This window comes from Cercospora kikuchii (genome assembly GCF_019650295.1).
Source record: "Cercospora kikuchii DNA, contig_00008, whole genome shotgun sequence".
NCBI lineage: Eukaryota > Fungi > Ascomycota > Dothideomycetes > Mycosphaerellales > Mycosphaerellaceae > Cercospora > Cercospora kikuchii.
In genome coordinates this window covers 1,789,636-1,808,532 of record NW_025408589.1, presented here as the reverse complement: position 1 = coordinate 1,808,532, position 18,897 = coordinate 1,789,636, and the positions used below count along the sequence as shown (strand labels likewise).

General features: G+C 55.0%; 5 protein-coding genes across 5 annotated transcripts; 2 read left to right on the top strand and 3 right to left on the bottom strand.

Annotated features, from left to right (window-relative positions):
* Positions 1-1,570: 1,570 nt before the first annotated feature.
* CKM354_001189300 (uncharacterized protein) lies at positions 1,571-3,487 on the top strand (the record flags this gene model as incomplete). The annotated part of the gene is made up of 1 exon (XM_044807401.1): positions 1,571-3,487. One exon carries the CDS (start codon positions 1,571-1,573, stop codon positions 3,485-3,487), a length of 1,917 nt encoding a protein of 638 aa, XP_044663336.1.
* Positions 3,488-4,409: 922 nt separating this feature from the next.
* CKM354_001189200 (inositol phosphosphingolipid phospholipase) lies at positions 4,410-5,918 on the top strand (the record flags this gene model as incomplete). The annotated part of the gene is made up of 1 exon (XM_044807400.1): positions 4,410-5,918. The coding sequence occupies one exon, from the start codon at positions 4,410-4,412 to the stop codon at positions 5,916-5,918; it is 1,509 nt and encodes a 502-aa protein (XP_044663335.1).
* Positions 5,919-6,467: 549 nt separating this feature from the next.
* CKM354_001189100 (mitotic regulator LTE1) lies at positions 6,468-11,489 on the bottom strand (the record flags this gene model as incomplete). Its single annotated transcript, XM_044807399.1, has 1 exon — positions 6,468-11,489. One exon carries the CDS (start codon positions 11,487-11,489, stop codon positions 6,468-6,470), a length of 5,022 nt encoding a protein of 1,673 aa, XP_044663334.1.
* Positions 11,490-14,636: 3,147 nt separating this feature from the next.
* On the bottom strand, positions 14,637-15,969 carry CKM354_001189000 (uncharacterized protein; the record flags this gene model as incomplete). Its single annotated transcript, XM_044807398.1, has 3 exons — positions 14,637-15,121; positions 15,197-15,652; positions 15,729-15,969. The coding sequence occupies 3 exons, from the start codon at positions 15,967-15,969 to the stop codon at positions 14,637-14,639; spliced, it is 1,182 nt and encodes a 393-aa protein (XP_044663333.1).
* A 519-nt stretch (positions 15,970-16,488) lies between these two features.
* Positions 16,489-17,758, bottom strand: CKM354_001188900 (uncharacterized protein; the record flags this gene model as incomplete). Its single annotated transcript, XM_044807397.1, has 3 exons — positions 16,489-17,272; positions 17,323-17,381; positions 17,429-17,758. 3 exons carry the CDS (start codon positions 17,756-17,758, stop codon positions 16,489-16,491), a joined length of 1,173 nt encoding a protein of 390 aa, XP_044663332.1.
* Between the last annotated feature and the right edge of the window lie 1,139 nt (positions 17,759-18,897).

Sequence of the window (18,897 nt, the reverse complement as noted above, 5' to 3'; positions counted from 1 at the left end):
TGACGTCGAGCCACTCGTCATGATCATGATGAAATCGCCGAAATAAGCTCTTCCTCAGCGCCGTGATTGCACTGGGGCCAAAAAGCAGTTGCGCATCGAACGATGCCGCTCGCCGAGCAGCGCATCTCGCGATGCTTAGTTACAGTAGTGATCGTGATGGGACATCAGATGAAGATGAAGCGTGCACGCGCTCCGAGAGCGGTCACGGCGGCGAGCAGATGCTTGCATCTGGGCCCAGCCTCTTCCGATGCACTGTGTCGAGGATGCTGACGAATGGCGCCGCGCACGAAGAAGCTCCGAGTGCCAGCAGCACGGCGTCGCAATCGGCAGAAGTCACGACGCCGGCGAGCGAAGGAGGCCTGGCAGCACGCTGGTCTCGCACCCTGCGTCGTCAAGCGTCCATGTGAGATGCAGTAGTGAGAAGTAGTCGCGACGCATTGGCTCTAGCGCCGACGCGAAAAATGGAAAGCGACGCGTCGAAGCGCGTCGAGCAGAAAGCAGTCACCTGCCCAACCTCCAGCACACCGCACGCAGCTGCGCAGCTCGTGAGTGGTGAGCTTCATGGACAGCAAAGTGCAGTGCTGAGCCAGTAGCGAGCTGTGCTGGCCAGAAATTCCGCAACGTGGGCCAGTCACGGGCGAGTGCATTCTGCTACTGCAGCACTATACAGGCGTTGAAGCCCTTCGCGGGCCTGGCTGCAGGCCGCTCCACCCCAGCATGCACTGGCACAGGAGCCGGGCTGCTGCGCGTAGGGGAACAGCACAGAGGCGCCGTCTGACCGCTGCAGTGGTTCGTGACGAGAAGCGGCAGCAGCAGCAGCAGCACGAGAACGAGGCTGTCTGCTGCGCTGCGCTGCGCTGCGCTGCGAGCTGCCGTGAGACGCGCGAGCTGTTCCAAGGCCGTTCGGCGGGCCTGCGCGACCGGCTGCTGCTTGCTCGCCGTGTCGCAGCGACGTCGACGCGTGCCAAAGTCAATCGTCGACTGCACAATGCGATGCGACGTGCTGTGCCGTCGACCAAGGCATTGCGGGCAGTCTGACACTGCGATCGCAAGGGCCGCGCGCGATTCCCAGCGGTTGTTGGATGCGAATCTTGGGTGTGGGCTTGTGCGCTGCGTAGGTTTTAGCGTGCCCATCACCGATGGCAAGCGCCATCCAGCACGCCCCCGGCCCCAGTCTCGCTTGCTTCCTTTTGGCTGCGCTTCCCGTCTCGCCCGGCCCTGCGCTCCCACACAACGTCGCTTTCTCTCGCTCTGCGCGCATCATCCACCACACCCACCCAAGTTACCAGGCCGCCTTTCTTTCTACTTCACCCACGCCGCCCTCCAGTTTCCTTACTCGCCCACCGCTCTGCCACCGCGCGCGCGCACCTCCGCCAGCGACAGCGACGACATGCACTCGACCTAGCGCCCACGCGAAGCGGATCCCAGCGCCTGTCGCGACAGCGCATCGCGAACAGCGTTTGCAGCCAGCGGCCCACCGCCCGCCCGTCGACAGCACCGCAGTCACACCCGCGCACGCCCGCCAACCCCATCTGTGTACCCAGCAGTCGCAATTGCAGTCGCTGTCGCCATGTCGCCCACGCGCCCTTCGCTTTCCATCCAACTTCCACCCGTCCACGAATTTCCATACTCTCCCACCACCATGCCCAAGACGCCCGAGGCACAGCAGGACGAGGCCGACCTGGCAGTAGACCCGCCGCCGCCGCCTCGTCCGCAGACATTCAAGGTCAAGAGGAAGCGTCCCAGCGCGCCCTTCCAGGAGCCCGCCATGCTCGACACCTCCATCATCCCGACCATTGAGATGTCCGAAGTCGAGACGCAAATGTCCAGTCCGACTCTGCAGCCCACGTCAGCACACCTACTTTCGCCTTTGCCGCTCTCATCTGTTCGCGCTTTCACGCCTCCCAAAACTCCAGCGCCCCGGTTATGCACGCCCTTCAGCCAGTTGGACGCCGCCGCAGACGAGTGGGACTTGATCGCCAACGCCAAACCAACATACCAGCGTGCCAATTCCGTCTGTTCCTCTTTCTCCGACTCTTCCATCTCTTCATGCGGCAGCTCTGCATTCTCCATGCCGACGGGAGGCTACGACAGCCCGTCTTCCGAGACGACCGACCCGTTCATGGATGACGATTTGACGAAACAACAAGACAAATCAAATGTCTCGCCCACGCTCCCAGCAGATGCGCCGCAAACGAAGCGCATCAAGACTCGACGCCACGTGCAATGGACGCCACAAATGGATGACCACCTGTGGATGACGTTCATGGCCTATCTCTCCGATCCCACCCTCACCCCGTTCAAAATGCTACCAGGCAGTACCCCGCCAATGGGCGTATGCGACCAGGTTGCGACCAAGGCCAGACGAACGTGGAAATCTCGCAAGGTTCTTCCGGCAAACGCAGGCTCGATCGACGCCGCATTGAGCTTGGACAGTCGCCAGCGAGAAGGTTCTCCCGACACCATCCGTCCGAGCTCGTTTCAGTCCACGCAATGCAGGTGGCCAAAGGCTGCCGCGACCAGACGTCGACTGCGAGAGCTCTGTTCGAAGCGGCCGTCCATATCGGCTCACTATGCACGCATGTTGCGCACTCGTTCCCCATCACCATTTGACACATCGAGCCCACCTGCGCAGCCCATCCAGCCGGTGTCCCTTACTTCTTCTTTCTTTGACATGCACAAGTCACTCATGACTTCAACCGCGCCATCCATGCAGCCAGGTGGCGTTCTCGCACAGCTGGCCAGTGACGAGCCCCCACCAGCTCCGAGACAGGTACGGCAGCCACGACCAGAGGGATGGTTCGATCGCATTCCCAGGTCCAAAGCTCACCAAAAGAGCGCTTCGCTGCAGTCGGAACTGCAAATCCACGTCCAAGACATGGAAAGTCGGACATCCAACGTCCTTGCGTCACCTTTTGTTGCCGACTCTGCCACTAGCCGAAGTCAACTGCTTCACAGTATGGCGACCACTAGATCACTCGGTCGTACAGAATTCAACGGCCGATCCCTGGACTCACCTTTCGACTTCAAAGTGGGAGCACCGACAGACCGACGATCCCGCAAACGCCGTTTCCGCTCTGACGAAGAGAAGCCTCGCCGCGGGGCACTGGAAGATGTCTTCGGTCCACCCGTTGAGCAACGGCCTATCCTCCGCAATCGTGGTTTCAGCGTCGGTACTGCTCTTAGCGGAGAACACCTTACCAATCTCTTCACGCCATCATCATCAAACGGAGTTGACCATGTCATGCTCGATGCAGCTGGTCCCGGGGATGATGCGCCCATGGGCAGTCGCTCCGCCCCGCGTCGCATGATTGAGCCGGTGCCCCGTCTTCTGTCTCCATTCGTAGAGACTCCACCACCTAGTCGGCAGAGTAACACCTTCCCTCGCGTCAATCTGTTACCCACCATCACCAACCAGGCACCCTTCCACCAGCAGTTGCTTCAACTTCAGCACGAGCACGCCAGCAACATGGCCAAACGATCTTGAGATCTGCTTCGAACTTGCTCGACCTATCCAGCCATATCAGCATTGCATAAGCGCGGCGCACTCGACAACATTGCATAACCCTAGCATTACCTGTACTCTGAACACTGCATCACGCAAAGATAGCCGACACATTCTCGGCCACGACCATAACGATACAATGACATGACCATGCCCGACTCCCGATCAGCAGTCCGGAGTGAGATGACGGCAACAGCATAACTCCTCTTCTCGACATGCCTACCCCGGTTGTCCATCACTGCCTTATGACGGCAGGCATCTTGACTTTCTTCTCTTTCTTTTTCAAGTTTTTTCAATTCTACACAGGAATCGGAAACGACATAATTGGCGGCGTATGTGGAGAGGAGCAGATGAGGCCAGATCTATCTTGTTGAACGGCAATATGAGAAGAAGATTTTCGGCGGAGCTCTTCGGATGAAGCTGTTGTGGAGGTTGTCACATACTGGCGTTTTTCCGTCTTTTCCTGTTTGCTTGTATGTACTTGCCTGTTTTGGATTTCTCTTTTGTTGGGAACGCGGACACGATATGAGGATGACGAGCTCCGAGATCATGAAAGCGGTGTTCGGAGTCTTGTTTCTCTTCCTCAAAACCGGTGGCCACGAAGTAGATGAAAAAGGAAAGAACTGTCCCACAGCGGGCAAAGGAGATAGCTCCCCAATCAATGAAAAGAGCTTTGACAATTCTGAATCTTCCCGGTCTTATTTTGTCCAGTACTCGAGTACCTGTTTAGCCAGCGCGACGAACCTAACGGAAGGAATCCTTTTTCTGCATTTCATATCGATATCGGAAGGGCGGCCTGTTGGTCTCACCCCAGATTTCCGACGTCACCTGGCACTCGCGTCCACGTCTACTGTACTTCCTTCCACACAATCTCACGCGTCGCGTATCTCGCGTTCTTCCAACAATGGCCTCTTCCAACACAGGCTCCTCAGAAGAAGACCTCCCCTCCAGCATCCGCATCATCTCCCTCAACTGCTGGGGCCTAAAATTCATCTCCAAGTACCGCCACGAACGCCTCCTCGAAATCGGCCACCAACTCGCCACCGCATCCCCTCAACCCCAAATCGTCGGACTCCAAGAATGCTGGACTCAAGAAGATTTCCTCGCCATTCGCTCCTTAACCAAACACATCCTCCCGTATTCCAAATTCTACTGGTCCGGAATCTTCGGCGGCGGCTTAGCGATTTTATCCGCATGGCCCATTGAAGAAAGTTCCATGTTTCGGTACCCTTTGAATGGAAGACCGCAGGCTTTTTGGAGAGGGGATTGGTATGTTGGGAAAGGAGTCGCGTGCGCAAGGATTCGATTTGGGGGAAAAGAGAAAGATGTGATTGAGGTTTTTACGACGCATTTACATGCTCCTTATGAGAAGGAGCCGAATGATAGTTATATTTGTCATCGGACTGCGCAGGCTTGGGAGATTGCGAAGTTGATGCGTCATGCGAGGGAGAGGGGGCATGTGGTTGTGGGGTTGGGGGATTTTAATATGGTGCCTGGATCGCTGGCGCATCGGTTGGTTGAGGGGCATGGGGCTGTGAGGGATGTTTGGAGGGTGAAGTGGCCGGAGAGTCTGGAGGGGAGTGCGGAACTTGCGGGGAATTTGAAGGGGAGGAAGGTGCCGAGTGCGAGGGAGTGTTTGGATGTACATGGGGCGACTTGTGATTCCAAGTTTAATACTTGGAGGTGGAGTGAGCAGATGAGGAAGGATTTGCATCGGGGGAAAGAGGTTAAGGAGACGGATCCTGAGGAGGAGGATTTGAAGGCGAAGAGGTTGGATTATATTTTCTTTGCGGATAATGTTGCTCAGACGCGGTATGGATGGGAGATTCAGGATGTGGAAGTTGGGATGAGGATGCGGCATCCGACGTTGAAGTGTTCGTTGAGCGATCACTTTTCGATTGAAACGACGTTGGTCCGGAAACAGCAATCCACAACGACAGCGACGAAATCAACACCGCTTGTCAAGCACCTCCCTCCGGCGACGTATGCTCTGATCCAGGACATGATCGCCTCATACGACCTCCGCGAACGCAAACAACGAAAATGGCGAATTGCGCACTTCTTCGCTTCATTCTCCATTTCCATCGGCTGTCTCATCGCAGTCTGGTGGTCACCGCGAAATTACGTCGCATTCCTTCTCATGCTTCTCAGCACGCTGGGTCTCAGCACAGGAGTCATCGACGGACTAATGGGATTTCTATTCGTCGGAAGTGAGCTCCGCGCTCTGCGAGAATTCAAATACGAAATCGATCTCGCGGCGGAACAAGCGCGAGAGCGAGAGAAGACATTATCTACGAGGGATAGTGGTGTCGATGGAGGGGAGAGGACGGAAAGCAGTGCTCAACTTCTAGACAGTGAAGTCACAGACAGAGAAGAAATACAAAAAGAAACAGGCCTCGAGAGAAGACGATAGGCGAAAATCCGAGCGCAAAGAGAGATATTGAACATTCAATCGTCATCGTTATATAGATGCAACTAGCTAGTTCTATGCAACATATCCTGATACTATCCTATACTGTCTAATCTCTCCTTAGTCGTTGTAGTCAACACTGGTTGATTTGATTAAGTAGTCAATATTTCCTGGTGGGATAAGTACTTTCGCGGTTGGGTATCGCAGAGTGCAAGAAACGAGACGGAGAAAGTCGAAAATCGTTGTCATTAAATCGTTTCGTCATCGTGAGATTTCGTGTCGTGTAGCCAAGATAGAGCAGGCAGATCACAAAAATCTGACATGGCCCACGCGAGTCGAGAATCTCGTTGTGAGCTGAGGATGAGGGCCGTACACCCCTCGGATGCTGTATCTCTTGAGGTTGTCGAGATCATCGTCATCACCATGGGGTCTTCGATAGCCGTTTGGCTTGGTGGTAGTTACGATGGGGGTCGCCGGTGTCGCATGGACAGGAAGATCGCGAGTTTTCGTGGCCGGGGCCTTTCCCTTTGCCGGTTGCTTTGGGTCGGCTAGTCAATCTTTCTCCAGATTCATACTCCGAACCTGGATCTCGCTGTCTTCGAGCGCGGCGATCCAGAGGCATCGGCTGAGTGCTTCTGGTTCTGGGTGGAAAGTGTATCTCGAACTAGCTTCAATAAGGCGCAGGAGGTTCTTGACAATCGCGGCTGCAGTTTGGTATCGTTCAAAGTTGACAAGTGATTCTTTCCCCAGTGCTGGTGGGTCGATGCGAGCCGACTTGAGTGCGTTGAACATCAAGTCATGGGTGTATAAGCCGATGAATGGAATGATACCGTTACCCGGCATGGCTGTCTCCATCTCTGCGCGAAGGTGATGGAAATTCCGCAGAGGACGACAGAGCTGTTCGAGCTGCTCCAGCATGTGTTTTTCACGAAGAGCTACAAGAGACCATGTCATGGTGAGACGGCTGATCTCGTTCGATAGCAGGGCCAGTGTGATTTGATACAGCGACGCGTAATTTCGGAGGCGATGGCAATGACTTGCAATGTGGATGTACTTCGTGATCGCCCTTGCTCGCTCGCTTGGAGCCTCAGTTAGCACAATCTCTGAGATGCACCATTTCACAACAAGGTTGAAGCGTGCAATGACAATGTCAATGCCATTGGACGTCTCCTTGTTGAGATAGTCGACCCAGTTGCGAATCTGAGGCGGACTTTGCTGCCAATTGAGACTGATCAGGTCTTTCCAGTCAACTTCGTCCAGTGCATCCTTCTCAATGATCGTGAGTTGCTCGGCGATAACTTCAGACTCGTAGGCCAGCACGAAAGGGATATGGTTCTCATGAGCTGTGGTAGAGTTGTCTTCCATCGAAGGGCTTGGGCTAGTGTGAGCACGGTTGAATGTGTCACCTGGGCGTCGAGGGAAAGGTTGATTAGAGGCAAGCTCTTGGAGCTTTGGGTTGCTGATCTTCTGCTTCAGTGTCTGACCAGGTCGCGCAGGCACAGCTCGAGGCAACAATTGTCTCCTGTCAGGGGACTCAAAGGTAGGCTCTGCAATTGTAGATGGCGGCGTAGCGGCTATTGTCTCCAATGGCCGCGAGGAAAAGTGTCGCCTGTTGCTTGTCTCATCGAAGAAATGTCCATGAACAACAGTGCCATTCTGATATTCGTTGTCTGCAATTTCAGTCGATATATCACTGATACTGCGGTTGTCATCCAATAAGAAGGAAGTCTGATGCTCCCAAGGCCCGGGTCGAAAGCTCGGGATTGCAGAAGAAGCGACAGACGGGAGTCGGAAGCCCGCGGAATTGGTGTTTATGCTGAGCGGTGAGTGGACGTACGCGATGGAGTCTGGCGTAGAAGCAGATGTGTACGGATCAGTGATCGGATATCGGCTGAACCGCGCAGTCGTTGGCACAACTGAATTGGATGGGCTGGACTCAGTCGTAGCAAGATGCCTGGCTGGCTCCTCACGTGGCTCTGCTTCGAACGCGAACGGGAAACCAGCATTGGTCCCAGAGGCATGGAAGATGCTGGCACCCTGTGTCTCGGTCACCGGTGTACCCATGTTGGGGTGACTGCTTTGAATAGATGGCGAGATCTTCATCGGAATATCACCATAGACAGGCTTCACGTCGCTGGCAGGCAGCTCTCTTAGGACTGGAGGGCCCGGATGAGGCGACCTTGAGTCATCTCGCCCAGTCACTGATGTGGGTTGCGTAGTCGCGGGTTGGGATTTCCTCGATTCGTCTGAAGCTTCAGACGAGGAACCAGATCCTGCAAACCCGCTCATAGATGGGCTGGGGATCTTGCCTTCTAGTTTGAGCAGCGCATCTTCTATGCCACCAGCACCCTCAAACTCAAGGTCTGGGATTCCCTTCAGCTTTCGAGCCTCCGATTCGAACGACGGTCTTAGCACTGGCTGCGAAGAGTGCGTTGCCAGCAGGACTACCGAATTCTTCTTGAGCTCGTCCAAATCTGGAAGAGGAACGCCGCCGTCCTCGGTTGTTCGTTTCGAAGCTGTAAGCGCGCGGGAGAAGGTAGTCGCCAGCGAGCCTTCCGATCTTGGTCGAGGCTGTACCATCTCCAGAGACCGAACATGGTTGACATCACGCAGGTTGCCACCAGGTACTCTGCGTAGCTGCTGTGGCAGTGCTTGCAAATCCAGTCCCGACGTCACTATTGATGATTTGCGGGCTTGCCCGGAATCGGTGTACATAGCACTATGGCCTTGGCGACTACTATCTTCGGCACTCCATCTGTCAGAAGAGCTAAGGAGATCGTGCATACGAGCGTCGGAAGAGCGCCAATGGTACCCGGGTTCGACGGATGCCGTGCGAGGCGGCCCATGAGGAATGTGTGGCGTGCTCGAAGACCTTCTCAAAGTTGCACGATTGCGGAAAAGAGGCACCGGAACCATCTCCGGAGTCATGCTGTGGAGTGAAGGTAGAGCGCCCGACATCATGGGCAACTCTGGCGCACCAGTGGCGTCCACGATGACGATCGATCTGCTTCCATTCGTGACATGTGTGTCTGGACGACTGAAGTCTCTGACCTGAAACGATTTGGCCTGGCCGCTCGATGGTTCACCGCTCGACGGCTGCGTAGGTAGTGATTTGTCCTTGGTTGCGGTTTGTGGTCGAGATGTCTGTGAGGCCTTCACTTCCCCCGAGGGCACTTCGGCAGAGGGCACTTCCTGAATGGGAGTAACATCAGTGCGTGCGAACTCGTCCCATGCACCTTGGTATGACTTTTCGATGGCAAGACCAAGCACATCCAACCGCGCTGCTCCCTGCAGTTGTTGCCAATCAGGCGATCGCCGCTTGTCTGGCCTGTGCCTCTCAGTGCCATCTCGTGAGCCTTGTGAGCCCTTAGAGCTCGCACTTCGGGCAGGCGATCTGCTGCTGCTTGTTTTACGAGTGCTGAGCGCACGCTTCACTTCCACAACAAATTTTCTCACTCCGAGGTTGTGGTTGTGCACATCATTGTCCAGATCACTGCCAGCGAATCGCCCTTCGTTCAATTCTGGCCCTGGCGTAACCGGCACTGTAGTATCCACGTTGGGAGGGGATGGTTGAAGCAAAAGCCCGCGCACCAGACCGCCTGTCACTGCGAAGGAGGAAAGATCCTTTAGCTCGATCTTATCCGCCTTGGGCGAAGCAGCTAACGGCGTACGCTTGTCACGTAACGCATCTGAAAAGCTGCCGCTCCGTTTGTGCTGCCTCGGTCTCGATGCCTTTCTTGATTTAGGAGGAGCGCCTGCAATTCGAGGCTCCGGCTTTTCCCTAGCTCTTGCCGATGGACGAATGTACCTTAGGAATGGTACCGAACACGAAAGTACTTCGAGGCTCTCCGCGCTTTGAGGCGATGCAGGAATGCTGGCTGTCCGATTTGTTGTTACAGTCGAACGTTGACCAGGCTCGTTGCCGTTCGTCAGCGCCATGTGCCGGGGTGGCGGCTGGTCTGGAAGCTGGATCGTGGTCATCTCGAAGATCGAGCCGCGATATGTGGTCGGGCGAATCGAGAGCGGGAGGCTGAGCGCGGAAGCCGCAGCTGGGGTCCCGTTTTGCAGGCGAAGGCCACCGGGATAGATATCTGCGTCTGTAGACGTCTCTAGCGCGTCAGTCGAAGACCAGTACAAGGCACACGTTCGTCGCCAGCACTTCTTCAACTCCGAGACGATGTTCATGTCACCGCCGCCACGATCGGGACGCTGTCGAAGGACCGCAGTGAGCTCGTTGACATAGTCACAGAAGTTTTGTCTGAACGGGGCATCGTCCAGGAAGTCATCGGCAAAGTAGTTTAGGATCCAGTGACGCAGAGCTACAAAAGTCCTCACTCTCGCAATGCGACCACCATCGTTGCCGCTGGTCAAGGCCCATCTCAATCTCGCGAACAAGTAGTCCAGCAGCTCTTCTGATTGCATGAAACAGCGAAATGTCAAGAAAAAGTCCGCCAGAAGCTCATAGTCCAGGAAGTCGGGCGAAGTGATTTGAGCAATCAGACGTGCTGGAGTTGCAGCAACAATGCGTCCCGTTGTAGGATGGTAATGAACAAAAGCCGGATTGTCCAGATTCGATTCGATTTTGTCGAATGAAGAAGGCGTAATCAAGCCCACTGTCGAAGGCCTGTGGGAGCCGTAGGGTGTCCCAGCGATGCTTCCTGAGAATGCATTGGAAGGATGGACATAGAGCTGGCCATTTGATTGAGTTGCGATCAAGCTAAGACCTCGTCCCGGCGGAATCGGGAAAATCTTCTCATACTCTGCTTGAGAGAGCACCGAGGACGGAATTGTTGACGTGGTGTAAATAGAGCTATGCAAGGTCGCCCTTCCCCCATTGCTGAATCGTGGCGTCCCGAGACGATAATGCGGTATGCGGACGCCCAGTTCGCCTCGGTCTGTGTCCGCAGAACTTCGACGCCGCCGCCTCGGTCTTTCGTTCTTTTTCGTGGGAAGCTGAAACTCGTGCGCATCCAGCCTGGGTTCTCTTCCATTCACGGTCGAGCAAGAGGCAGATCGGGTCATCCGTCGCTCCTGTAAGCCTTGCAAGGTGATGGGCGGTATTGAGGATCGCGTTTCGAGGTGGGCAGTGGTTCGCGAGCGCGACAAACGAGGAGTCCGGATGCCAGAGTAGACGGAAGAGTGGAGTGAGCCATGATCGGCGCGTAGCAGGGGCTGTTCGCCTTGGTCTGCATAGACGTAAAATGAATCCCCGCTATCCGCCGTCGCCGGCGGTGTTGCTGGAGCATAGTTCGGGTTGGGGTGTGCTGCGCGACTAGGCTTGAGATACAGCACGCCGCCAGCGCCCACGTTCACTACCGTGAAATGCTGGGAGTTCTCGTCGTCGTAGACGCTCGACTTGCCCAGCGTCGGCACGGTGTCGCTGCGCTTGTGCGCGCCCTCGAAGAAGCCGTCTTCATTCCTCCGGATTCTTGCCGAGATAGGAGACTTGGGGGATTCGGCGCGTGGTGTGGTAGAGTCGCTCTGCGTCCTAATGTGCTGTCGGAGTCGCACCGGTGGCCGGCCGAGCTGGGCGGTGTCCTTCTGGCGCTTTCTCGCGAGCGTGCCTCTGTCCATGATATTGTGAAGCCATTGACTTTTGCGGTGCTCGAGACTCTCTCGAGTCCTTCTGTAGAGGCTCTCCAGCTTGGCTACGTCAGCGCGCCTCGCTCCTCCGCAGCGTCGAGATGCTCATGCACGGTCGAGTCAGTGGTTGTAGGTTTGATTGTCGGGCGTCATCATCATCAGTTCTGGCTGCGACGCGTCCAGCTCTCATCACACCACGATGCTGTACTGTTCGCACAGGTCATGTCACTGCCGTCAACGCGAGTGGGCGACAGCAAAAGACGCGAATGCACCGCACGAGGCATCTGGCAGCTGCGTCTGGAGGCATTTCCCGGGCACGGTGCGAGCACGAGTGTCGCTCGCCTAGCTCTCCGCCATTGTCACCTCGACGCAGGGATCGCTGTGCTGCGACCATGACGGACCACTCTTCCGCCGACTCACGCAGCCAATCGTGTGCCCCGCCTCGCTCAGCCATTGACGTGATGCGCACACTGCGCTCTGCTATCGCTGTGCTATGGCCGTCAACACCCCCAAGCCCGCCATTCTGTCTGATACCGCGATCTGGTCCTCCAACGCCGGCGCGCACCTGCCCTGCACAGCTGATCTGCTCGGCGTGGCAGTCGTGATTTCGCAGAGGCAGCCACCACCAGATCTGGCAGCAGCGGAGGAGGCAAGGGCGAGCTCTGACCTCGGTCGAGTGCTGTTCAGGCTCCAGTGCATCTGCCAGCAACAATTCCGCTGCCTTGGGCGACCAGATCTACATATGGGTGCGACACAGTCTTCACCTTCAAGTCACAGCTCAACGCACTCGGGCATGCCAAAGGGTCCCCGATGTTGAACTCAGTCTCATATGTCGTGCATATCGGCTGCGGTGCACTTGCCGAGCAAGATCAATCCCGGTGCCGCGTCTCTGGTTGTTCGCTGCCCAAGCATCCAACTCTTTCGTTCCCACCATCACGGCGCCGTCGAGTATCAGGCACGCAAAGCTGGGTCCAGCTCACCCGACTGAAGGCCTGACGCCCTTGCATCGAAACATCACTGTCACGCGACACACTTTCGACAGGCTTTGGTCTGATCGGCGGGACAATAACTTGTTTGCAGGTGCGGGAATAGACACAATGCCCGCCTGTTGCCGTACCACGCCACGGAAGCTGTCAGGAACGTGAAGCCGCCACCTGTTTCTGGATCAAGCAATCCCAGCTGCGGTAGCGAGACCACCACCACGCCAGGAGCCACCGAATATGGCAAGTGCTCTTATGAGTGGTCGGGCGATGCGGATTTTGACAGCTGCCTCGCACCGATGTGTTGGGCAGTCGACAATGCTGGACTCTTCTCAATCGTTGTTGCCCGAAGTGCCACAATTCCATTCTCATCCTGCACGATTCCTGAAGAGCAGCATCCGGAACAGCATTAGGAACCTTCTCTCACGACGACAATGCAACACGTTTTAGCAATGCTCAGCCCAACAAGTGGAGAACAGCTTCTGCGAAAAGTAATCTCGAGCTAACCAAGAGCACGGCCGACTCCGTCACAATCGCAACTCGCCCATGTAGGTTTCCACGTCGAACTCGGTGATAGAGATCATGGAATGAGTATGTGTGATTCTACACACCAGACAGGATCTTCAATTATGCTTCTCAGCTCCTGCTTCGAGCCACTGCGTAACAAATCTGCTTTAATATGTGAGTATCCCTTCTCCTAGTACAGTTGCTTTGATGCTCAAAAACACAGCGTTTGCCCAGCGACATGCGGAAATCCATCCTCCTTCCCTTCGACCATCCGCGTGGCACTTGATAGCCTGCCAGCTCCCTTCCTCCACTCCACGACAGTCGCGCAGTCCAGCGTTCGCCGTGCTAATTGTACCCGTAGGTTGGTAGGCGTGGTCCACACTTTCCGGCGTATGACACCCCGTTGGGCCATGGCGACCCGCAAGTTCCGCAATTGTACTGTGCGCATGAATCGATGACGCTGTTCTCGATGCATGTTATATCATAGCAGTTGCCCTCGAACAGTTGTCTTTTCTGTAGCGCGCGTCCGTGAGTCGGTGTACTATGTGAAAGCTAGCGGTGAGATCGGAGAGGACTACTTACGAAGATCTCGCTCGGAGGCAACGCAAAAACGGCGAGCTGAAAGAGGCAGAGCATCGCCCAGAATATTGTTGCCATGGATGTCCGCATCTTTGCTTTGCTTTGCTGATTCTTGCAATATGCTCCGAGTTTGTCTGGCTGGCTGGCTTCCTTTTCTGGACGGGAGCAACTCAAAAGAAGAACAAAAGAAGCTCGCTCACGGAACTGCTTCTCCGAAAATGCGACTCCAACACGCGGCCGCGCACTCTCCAACCATGGATGTCTTATATTCCAAGCAAGGTGGCACAGGTGGTGTCTGACGGGAGAGGAATGGCGGCGATCGATAGCGTGGCTGACAGAGCTGGGGTTGAGGCCCGTTCTATGCAGAGCCGGCAGCACAAATCTTGGTCGGCATTTAGCAATTCCTCTGAACGAGGATATACGGTCCTCGCCGACTTACCATGCACCGTGTGTGGCTTATCTTTAGGTCCCGATGCGTTTCAGATGGCTTGAAGATTGGACACGTTCTGGAGCTCGAGCCTTAGGGTTGTTGCTTATATTGTCCGAGCACTTCCTCTTGGTCTGGCTGCGGGATGATAATCACTAGTGAGGATGGTGTGCGGAACGATTACTGAACCTCCCTTTCGGAACTCGCGACATCTGGAAGATGTAGATCGATCAAGGTCGTGTTGTTGTTCGTGAACAAGATTTACGAGAGAAGAGGTCTGGAACGCACGGTGCCTCGACTATTCTGGGAATCGCGAACTCTGCCCTCATCATCGCCAGCATGATAGCCTTTCGAATGTTGTCTCATTGCCGACAAGCTTCAAGGCCTTAATCAAAAACCCCGGCCACAACGCACGTTGTTCTTGCTAGGGCTGGCGAACTCTGACCAGGAAGGCCCTGGTTTCCTCCACGCGGCTGGAAATACATCAACGCAAACTTCACGCCGCATCATCGCGGCATATCGCACAAAGGTGGCGCCGACCGAATGAAAACACGAGAAACATGTTCGACTTGACTAAGTAAAAGCTGACTGACGACATGCAGTCCTGCGAAGCTAAGCTGATAACAATCTCTTCATGCCATCACATCAATCAACCTCTCCCTTCAAATTCTTCACCCTCTTCACACCACCCTCTCCATCCATCTTATACAACCCATCCACCATCGTCTCCCTTCCCGCCTTCCCATCCACGGGCAACTCATTAACGAAATGCCAATGCATTTTCTCCTTGTAACCTTTGTCCTTCCAATCATTGATTGTCCCACCCTCAGGGAAGAAAGGTAAAACATCCAAAGGCGCAGCATCGTGAGCGATGATGACCAAAATATTTGGATCTGCGTCGATTTCCCAGAGTTTCTGAATCGATTCCATCGCGGTTTTGGGATCATCGTACCAGCTTTGAGTTTTGTCTGTGGAGCATTTGTAGAATGGGGAGGTGCGAGAATTCGCTTGATCGGGATGGCAAGCGGTGAAGGTGAGACAGGGGCAGGGTGTGGGGAGGCGGGCGTCGAGGACTGTGGTGGTGGGGAGGGGGTCGGGCATGGGGAGGAATTCCGTGGGGCGGATTACGCCTTGGAGGTATTCCGTCAGTCGGGCTGCTTGAAGCACACTTTGTATGAGTTGGGATAGGAATATGAGGGGCTTACCAGTAAAATGGCAAACATCGCCGCCCATGAAAATGGCAGTATCCTCCGTCGTCCTCACCAAAGCCGAAATATGTCCCGTCGTATGCCCCGGAACATTGAGAATATAAACCGACCCATCACCAAAATAATCATGAGCTTGATATTTTCCAATCATGAACTCATCACTAAAAGGCGGTTCCACAACATTTCTATCCTTGAAATCTTCTTCATAAAAGACTGAAGTACTCTGCGGGAATCCAGGCAAAAAAGCTGCAGTGAAACCTGGTCCGACGATGAGATCTGTTGAGGGATGGAGGCGAGAGATATTTCCTGAATGGTCGAAATGCCAATGGCTGAGGATTAGGGCTTTGAGAGAGGAGACTTGGACGCCTCCTGAGGTTAGGATGTCGGGGACTTCTTTTGTGACGCGGAGACCTGGAACACGTTGGGCGACGACTTGGCTGACGGCGGGGACGACTATTGAAGAGCGATAAGTCGAATGTCAGCAGATGTCTCAGTATATTGGGTTGGAGTATAGGGCTTTCTTGCTTACGATTCTCCCAGTCGGCTCTACAGCCCAGATCGAAGAGGAGCTGAGCACCAGAGGGATGAGTGATGAGAAAAGCATAAGTTGGTAAATTCAGCCATTCGTGGCCGTCGATGTGAGGTTCGATCAACGTCGCAGGCGGAACTACAAGGTCGCACGTGCAATTGATGATCGACACTTCACATGATGTGGAGCCTTTCGGTAACCCGATCGGGGTCGCTTGCTTCGGCTTCGGGTCGCTAGACATAGTTTGTGCTTTGAAAGTTATAGTATAAGTTGTTTTAGAGTACCTTGATGGTGTAACAGAGATCCATGCTGCCTTTGCAACATTTTTCAATGCCTCTTCATCCATTCGCACGAAACCCCTCACCCCCTCTATTCTGCTGATCAGACCCTCTTACCCCGCAGCGACGCAGTGGAATGCTGTCGCAGGAGCTAGCTCTGTCGGATAAGGTACTCCGATGTATCTCGAGCGCGCCGTATGCGAGACCGAACCAATTCATGGTACGTAGTACATGCAATGACTTGGCACGGTCTGTCGTGGGAGGTGAAGATGGAGGTCACCTATCACCGCTGCAATTCCGAGGCGCAGGCGAACATTGGAGCTCCAATGTGCCACAATGCTCCCATCGACAACGAAATGCAGGTCTTAGTAAGTCGGACATGGCGAACTCATTCGCTGATCTAACCGACTGCAATGTGCTGTCATTTTTCGCTGAGAAGAGTGCACCGCCACTGTTGTTCTTGCAGAAACCAACTCGCGAAATCAGTATCCCTTTCTCGCTAGGAAGTCATGTGCGGCCCTGATACTTCCAGGTGTACTATAGTGTAGCGTCGTAGCATGGCTCGTATTGGGCGCGAGGTAATATTCGAAGTTGGCGTTTGGGAAGAATGACTTGCTTCTCGCGGGTATACTGTTGTCGCCTTTACCACAGGTCTGAGGCCCAAGCGCACGCGATCCAGTTGGGCCGCAGAAGAATGCGTCTTCCTGTCCGGTAAGAGCGAGGACGTCGCCTCGGAACCCGTCTGCCCGCTGCAGTCCGGAGAAAGCTGATACTATCTGGCCCAAGGTGATCGTGTCCTGATGCTCAAAGTCCCATTGCTCGAGCGCTGAGCTAAATGTGCCATCTTCTGCATAGTAGGCGTCGCGCTTCCCTTGACGAGATCCGAAAGCCAGATAGCCTGGAGGAAAAGAGCCAAACCTTGCAGGATTCTGGAGTTGTGCTGGCGTGACCAGAGTTAGGAGGAGGCCGACTCCTGCCTGGACGAGATTGTAGCTCCATCCCGTCAGTATCAAGGCATCAAGGTCCGTTGGAAACTTCGTTGCAATGGCATTGCCAATAACCGAAGCCAGAGAATGTCCGACGAAGATGACTTTCGAGGCTTTGGGCGCGAAGCTTAGCTGTCCTGCGCGTAGCTGCTGCACAAGGCGATGGACTATCGCAGTTTGCAGTGGCTGCTGGACTTCGGTCAGCGGATTGGCCTTCTGTGAGTCTCCAGCACCAAGATTGTCGATCGCGAGGACTGGGTAGCCAAGGCCGGTGGCATATCTGTTCCAGGTCAGCTTCCATAACTACACCTCATAGGCAGACAATCGTACTCGACCCAATCATATTCAGCAGTGCCGTCGGGGTTTCCAGGTAGGCCGAACCAGTAGCTCTAGGTTATATTAGCGGACGCCTCCTCTCACAGGAGCAGAAACTAACCGAGTTGTATGGCACGCCATGAAGCAGTAGCTGAATTTCCGTAGCACGACCTGCTGGGGCCTGTGGATTCTGTTGAGGTTGACAGAACTTTGCAGCGATGTCATACGTGCCAGAAACGGGGATGAATCCAGTCAATTGACCGAGCAAGCCCGCACCTGATCCAAGAAAGGAGAGCACGCCTGAGGGCGAGTTGAGATCAGTCGTGGGCGCGAATATGACGCGATTGCTCGCTCTTGCAATCACTTTGATTGTGTGAGAAGTGCAGGCCGCTCCGGCTACCAACGATGGAGCCGTGGCCAATCCACCAAGAATCAAGCTGCATGCGCGCATGATTGATAGCAGTGGCCGTGCTTAGTGATGTGTCCTGGGACACGGTTTCGATGCAGTGCACCTGCGTAGGCTTCATTATTAGTACTCCTCGAGCTGTGAAAGATCAGCGCCGCTATCATAATTCCCTCGGCATCTTGCCAAACGAGCTCGATGCAGTGCAGCAAACTAGTGATTGCTGTCGACGTGCAGATGACCTAACTTGTAACCTATCAGTTGTTCATGCTTCTTCTACTGATGTCTTGATCGCTGTGCCGAAAGCTCATAGAGTGTGTGTATCCTATCAATGCTTGGCGTGATTTATGCCTCGCATGTCAAGCCGACGCAACGAGCGATGCGCTGAACGCTCCAGGCTGCGAACAGCGTCTCTGGTGGAGGTCGACCGTCGTTTGCGCTGGAATACAGATGTCGTGCGCTCGTGATGCCGATGCGACATGTTCGAATCTGATTGTCGAGCATTGAGACACGCGAGCTCGCGGGTTTCCAGACGTGAAACACGGCTGCAGTCGACCATGTGTGCCTCCCGATAAATTCAATGCGTAGCGAGCATCTTCAGGGTGGGGAGAAGCGGTGGCCGAGCACCGCATTGATACTTGTATTCTGCAGGGCTGGTCTCAAGCTGTAGTCAAGACTGTGTCCGGATTTGATCAGCACAAGCACAAGCTGGTACCTGGACAACTTTCTCGTGACCAGAAATAGAACATGCGAGGACTCATGTCGTGCATCGTGCTGTGCATTGGTCCAGCGGGTGATGGTCATGCCCATGGCCTCGACCATTGCGACTGCCACGCTGAAGATCAATATCGTCAACAGGCGTGTAGCCTGCGCAGATCGCTGTTGATGGAGTTGGCTGGTCGGCGATATTGGTATGGCAACGGCCGACCGCGGGGCTGCGCTGGAGTGAAGATGGTCCAAGACCAGGCCGGGTGCGAGCCAATGGCAGGCGGACGTTGGTGGGTGCGAGAAGAGCTGCCCCTGCGCTGACGAGGCTCTCGAAACGGCCGCACGCCAGCTCCAACTGGACCACGAGCGTCGCCGAGATTGAGCACACCACCAAGTCCTGGGCACGCGCTGGTGATGCGAGGTGCACGCTGTTGCGATGTGCAGCGAGCAGTCGCACCGCGGCCAGTGTCATGCTGCGC